At 30.3% G+C, this 7,166-nt stretch overlaps 1 protein-coding gene across 1 annotated transcript; it reads right to left on the bottom strand.

The window, feature by feature from the left end:
• Positions 1-751: 751 nt before the first annotated feature.
• On the bottom strand, positions 752-2,771 carry LOC110687818 (nucleoplasmin-like protein ANO39). Its single transcript, XM_021864464.1, has 4 exons — positions 2,447-2,771; positions 1,143-1,234; positions 938-1,024; positions 752-877 (listed from the first exon to the last, which is right to left on the bottom strand). Exons 1-4 carry the CDS (start codon positions 2,769-2,771, stop codon positions 752-754), a joined length of 630 nt encoding a protein of 209 aa, XP_021720156.1.
• Positions 2,772-7,166: the final 4,395 nt, after the last annotated feature.

The raw sequence follows: 7,166 nt of genomic DNA, 5'->3' as shown, positions 1-7,166 counted from the left end.
TTATTATGGTACTTACTTGCTTTTTCATTAGTTTGTCATTATTACTTATACGCTTCAAACACTTTCAGACAACATTATACTAGCAGATTTTATTGTAACTTCCTATTATTAACACAACTTTACATAGGACAAGTAACACATCACAATACTTAATAACTAACACATATATTATAAACATAATAAATACATAAGACACATAGATATTAGTACAATATTAGACCATAAAGTTTAGATACAAAACTTAGTAGGGTACCGTAATAAGATTATAATTCATTTTTATTGTTCTCTCCAAGATACAATATTATAGCTTGGAAGACTAAGATTATGATTCATTTTTATCACAAAATAAGATGATGAAAAACTACACTGCCAAGACTTCATATACAAATCAACTACTACATATCACTATATATAACCAACACCTATACCTTTTATATATACAATTTGTACATTCATACTTTATGTCATTTCCTTGTAAGGAATCTTACTTACAAACCACTAAGCTTTCTTTCACAAAGTATCCTAATAAAATCAACATTACTAAAAGCATATGGTAAACCTGCTCAAAAAATAAAACTTTAGACAAGGCATAAGATTTATACAAGCAATGAACTCAGAAATTGCATTCCATCAGAATTTGTAAGAAATTCTAATCTAACAACACAAGATTCCAATTCCATTGTCCATGGTCTAATGTCTAGAAACAAGAAACCTTGACTTCAACCAGATCATATGTGAACCAATTGATTTCTTAGTTATCAGCATCATCATCATCATCATTAACAGTTAACACTTGAATATGAAAAACTCCCTGACCAACATAACGCACACTCAAAATATCACCATGATCAACATGACTGTCAGCCACAAAGTTCTCCTAACCAGAATACATGAATAGACCATGTGTCTCACTAATATTAGCACCGAGCAATTCCACATTCCACGCTGGCCCTCCAGGACCACGTTGAACTCGAACAGGAGCCGAAAAAGCAGAAACAAAAGACTTCCAATGATTAGGAAGAGGCTACATGCACAAGGAAAACACACATGCACAAAATCAAAATTAGTCTCTCTACACACATATGGATACACAAATACAAAGACAAACACACATACACAAATACGCAAGTTAAAAACAATACCAGAGCAGATCTATGGTAATTCTTATATTGAATTATGCAACTTGGAATAGTAGTACTCATCTTTGCACCACCTCCAAAAGAAAGTTTTGAACCTGAACAATATAGATCAAAATAATCTACTGCTATTTTTATATACATTTTAACATTATGAAAGCTTTTACCTTTTAAATGTACAAGTACATCTCCCACTAAAAAATTTCTAAAAAATAATGATGCATAAAACAACTTCTTGTATAACTTCGAAATGACAAATCATATTACTACACCACCAAGAACTGAAACACTTTAAGCTTATGGAATATCTACCACAAACAGAAAAATTCTTATCTATTTCAACAGATGAGACAACAATATATACTGAACAAATCACTCTATAAAATCTGCATTGCACCAGAATTGGTACTACAACCAGCCCTAGACATAAACAAAATACCAAAATACTTTTCAAAGTACTAAAAATATCTAACTATTCTAGATTCTATTCAGATACTTGCAAGAACAATTCTAAATGTAATAATGTCCAATTGTGACATTTAGTAATCTTCCCATATCCTAAGCTGTCCATATAGTTCTATTCTCATTTCAATATGTTAGCCTAACACATATATATTAGTCTTCTCAATAGTGATATCCCATGGCACTCCATCTATGCCACAGAAAATCCTGAATTTCTTGGAAAAAGATACAAAAACAATTAATAAGTACTACATAAAATAACTTAAATGACTTTAAAAGTATATAACAAAGGAAGACACATACTGCAAAAGTCTCATGCTCTTCCTCAACCTTTAATATCCACTTCATCAAAGCATTATCACTAGCCTAACAAAACAATAAACCAACCATATTACTACAAAATACGATGTAGTTATAAAAAAAGGAATAGTAACTTTTGTTGCTTGGTTTAAAATAGCTACCATTCTTTAAATGCTAATTGTCTAAATGTAGCAATCCACACTATCCCTTGCAACAAGTATAAAACTCATCTTTTATAGAAAAATTCTATAAGAAAAAAAAAGAACACACAACTACCACAACCAAGAATCAAACTTCATTTAGTTCACTTAACAAAAACCTACAACAACCTGTTACAAAAGCAAGCAAATTACCATAACATTTCACATTCATATCAAGTAAAAAAAATATAGCTTGCCAACAACAAATAATTTAATTAGAAACTTAAACAGATTGTTTATCTAAACCACTAAACGATCAAGCCTTACTAGAATAGATTACATAACTAATTATAAACAAACCCAACCTAATCCCAACTCTAGGCTAGATACATAACGAATTCTTCTAACAAATGTGATCAAAGTTCCTAGGAGTGCGCCGGTAAACATCTGAATTAGTCGAAGACTCTGACCCGCGATTGTCATCATCACCCATAAACTCATCTCCACCATCAGAGCCAGAAGACCAGTGCCCTCCATCATCATCTTCAACCTCCTCCTCAAATCCATTTTCATCAGCTTCACCCCCGTCCTCATCCCCATTGTCATCATCTTCATCTTCAAAATCTTCATCATCCTCATCATCAACATTCCCCTCTTCTACAACCTCTTCATCATCACCATTCTCCCCTTCTACATCATCACTGTCACCCCCCTCTTCATTTAATTCCTCCATCTCAGCATCAACACCGCCAACCTCATTCTGTTCTACAGGACCTCCTCCAACACCACCATCATCCCTCTATTCTACATGACCTCCTCGAACACCAACATTCCTAGCCACAGCACTACCCCTGTCCTCTTCAATAATCCTCTCAACAAGTTGCACATTTTCAACGGGCGGCCCATTTTCGCCATAACATGCTAAAGTCCTTCTACGGATTTCACCAACTTGCCCATAAAGCTCTGCAATTCGCTGCTCCCGAAGCCGCTGCAACTGGGCCGACAAAACCTTCACTTCTTGTAGCTTTGCCGTATGTGCCGCTCTAATGTTAGCCAATTATTCTCTCTTAACCTTCTCTTGCGCTCTAATTTCAGCAATTTAGTGTACAACACTTCAAGTTGCGCTTTCAACTCACTCACTTCCCTATTTTTAGCCATGGTTTCGGTTATAGAAGGAAGAAGAGGAAAAAATTTCAAAGAAAGGAGAAACAAAAAACCTGCTTAAGGAAACTAAAAGGGTTTAAAAAGAAAACTTTAAAGAGAATTGAAAAGTCTGTAAAACACAACAAACAAAGAAATGTTAGAAAGAGAAATGAAAAGCCACAATTTTAATCCATCAATCATGCATCCTTCACAACTCTCTCTGCCGCCAATTTCATTTTGCTTGCACAAAAAACAACAAAAAATAAATTTCTAAAAATTTTACAAAAGTTATACTACTTACCTTCCCATATTAGCTATGTCATCAAATATCCAAACACAAAACATACGTAACAAATACGTAATCAATTTCAGACAATAAAGTGTTTTATGAAAAAACTTAGACAATCTCATTGTTGAAATTTAGAGAAATTAAAATAGGTTTAATTTCGCGGAAAAAAAAAAAAAAAAAAAGAAGAAGAAAGAGAGAGAGAGAGATTTTGACAAAGATTTATAACTTGAAATGATTTAATTTTGAACCAAAAACAATAGTATTAATTTAAGTCAAATTTAAAATTAACAATACAATCACTTTCATTTAACTTACACAAATTCGTATCTAACAAAAAACACATAAACTCCCTAGACCATATGCATCTGAAACAAGTACAAATAAACATAATTATCCTATATACCGAAGAAGAAACACTGGGGAAAATGTCACTATTCGTGGTGCACAGCTAATCAACCAATGGGTGATTCCTTACAATCCTTATTTTTCTATGTTGTTTGATTGTCATATTAACGTCAAAGCTTGCTCTACAATCAAGGCAGTAAAATATCTCTATAAATATGTTTACAAGGGACATGACAAGATTTCTTATAATGTTCTCCCTACTGATGATAATTCTATAGATGAAATTAATGAAGTGACATCATATTATATTTTATATATAGTTAAAATTAATGAATTAATCAACCAATTAAATTATCATACCATCGAGGGGGCGCGCACATCGCACACGCTCCAACGACTAATCATTAAAATGTCATTAGTGGGAAAGTATTTATTAACTTCAGTATACCGCATTCGGTGATTTAGTATTATGCATCTTGAAATTGATGGTCTTGAATTACCTTACATCAACAATGTATATGTCACAATAATCTTCATAATAATCTGTATATTGGCAGGATAAGTACATTTTTGTAAGGTTAGGAGATGTAGCATTATAATCTATTATATTTGACAATATATGAAGAAATTAGCATCTTGATCAAATTTTGTAAGGAATTATCATATTACTTTTCTAATTAATTTATTATTATGTCGTTTTGATCTGTATGCATATGAAGATTATATTTTGTGATTAATTTATTATGGAAAAATAATCATTGTAAAGGTAGAATTGTTGTTGAGATCTAAATTATTAATCATAAAATCCAACTATTTTTCCCCTATTTTAATATGATTTACTTAATATGATTTTTGGTTTATAAAGGAATTAATTGCTCACTATCCATGTATGTGCTTGTATTTAACTATTTAATTTGAAATATGCAAGTAGATTAGATAATTAAACATTTTATCTGGAACCTTATTGATATTAGTAAAGGATATACAATTTTGATATTTTTTTGCATTGGAAAACATGATGTTAGATTAAAACTAGAATATTTTGCTATGATATAAAAATCATGTATTATATTTGGATTGATTAAAATGAGGTGATATTAGTTTTCAAAGTTTGTTAAAAAATAACTATTATATTTGTTATGGAGTATATATGTTGTGTTACAAATGTAACCATTAAGCCTACCTTTGATTAAATTAAGTGATTATACCATATTTATACTTCTTTTGGCAGAAGAGCGTTTCATTGTATACTACTATACTAGTCAAAGAATGTAGAGAATTACCAAATAACACTGTTAGATTATATTATTGGAAAGAGTCATAATTAGATATGAAAAATTGATATATACGGGCCTGAAGTTCCTCACAATGGTAAAGGAAAATTTATGTTATTTCCTATCGAGTAATAAAAGAAGGAAATGACTAAGAAAATTAAATTAGTTTCTAAAATATGTTGATAAGACGCTCCCCTTCCATGGAATTCATATGGTATTGTAGACATGATATAATGAAAATAATGTTAATTAAGAAAGGTTATGTTGAATAGTTAATGTACTTTATCTAGTAGTGAAGGAACAAATTACTAAAGTATGGGTAAACACAACATATATGTATGTTAAATCACAACCAACGAGATATACTCATTCCTAGAATTGAATGTGAGATTGTTTGATGAAAGGATAACAAGTATGTTTGTATGATAAATCTAAATGAGAAAGGAAGACTGACTTATGAGATTAAGAAATTAAACTGACTATGATAGTCTATGACATAATAATAACTTAACTTGGTTAATCTATTTGTTACATCAATGCTTATAAGAGATTCCAATTTAATGATTGATACAATTGAGCATGAGGAACATGATCAAGATTTCTATAAGAAATATTATATCTAAGCATATTTACGTATACACATTGTTATAGTTAAATATTAAAGTATGTGCCTATAAATACTTTGATTGAGACATGACATTGTCAAGTGACTAAAAGACTTAAAAGGCTTGCATTTTGAACGGTTGTTGAATTTTTCATACCCCATATGCAAGGTTTAGGGGGAGATTAGATTTATTTTATGTAATCCTTGCATGGTCCTTAATTAATATAATATATTGAGGATTAATTTGATACACACTTTAGTTTAAATGTCGATGCAAGAAATGATTAAAAATATACATTTACACCATTTCGAAGATGGATATGATGAATAAGTACCATTTCTTATATGAGTAAGACATAGTTCGACAATAGTTATGCCAAGTAAAAAAATGATATGTACCAAGATTACATAGGATACTCCAAAAGAGTACCATATATATGTTTCTTGTCCAATAAGATTGACATGTATCTAATTATAATTAATATTCAAGAGTATGAATTATTATTAATAAGAGTATTAGTCGATCGTTTTCCCAAAAAACACATCTTGAAATGGAATTCTTATATCACATCATATATATATATGGCCATGTATGAACAATTTGTATAAAGTGACCACTAATGGTTTTAGAATAATGAGAAGTTATATTTGGAAAAATTATTGGATGTGATAAGTTAGGCCATCTGGGTTTAATGTACCCACTATAAAAAAAAATTAAACTTTTATTTGATATAAAGAAATAATTAATGTGCTGGCTTTATTTCATGTCACATGTATAATATGGACTGAAAGCCAATACATGAGATTGTGATTGAACACTATTTGAATCATGTGATTTTTTATAGTTTAATTTGAAAAAAGTCAAGAGATAAGTATTGGCTTTGAGCCGTACAACTTTGTATGCAAACAAGTAATAGGTGAATAGAATATCACAATAACTTATATGTAGCCGAGCATCAGGTGACTTGAACATCACCATATATGGTGGTATATATTACATACAGGTAATTTTACTGGTAAAATAATCTCTTGATTGGAGATATCGTATGTCATCACATAAGAAATAAAATAAGAAAGAGATAACTGTACAATTCATGACTCTCCATTAATATTTATCTCTTGAAGAGAATAAAATTATAAAATATTTATCGAAAATGCATTTGAAAATTACATTATTCTCCAGAAGAGATAAAAATTTGTTGATTATGGTTCTCCTAAAGGAAAAATTTGTTACACATGAAATTATATTCTAAGTTGGTTAAGAATTTAGTGCCCCTATTTGAGATATTTTACCAACTTAGGGGGGAGAAAAACTAGAATAAGTTGGCAGAATTTTGGAATTATTACTTGATCCCCATAATTAGTAATTTGAAAAGTTTGTTATATGCCAACTTTTATTTATATGTTATCTGATGTATGTGCTTTATACCATGTTTTACCCTAGTTTTATAGCGTATATTAGCATGGTTTTGG

This window comes from Chenopodium quinoa, unplaced genomic scaffold, assembly GCF_001683475.1.
Source record: "Chenopodium quinoa cultivar QQ74 unplaced genomic scaffold, ASM168347v1, whole genome shotgun sequence".
Classification (NCBI taxonomy): domain Eukaryota; kingdom Viridiplantae; phylum Streptophyta; class Magnoliopsida; order Caryophyllales; family Amaranthaceae; genus Chenopodium; species Chenopodium quinoa.
This window is presented reverse-complemented; position numbering and strand designations above follow the sequence as displayed.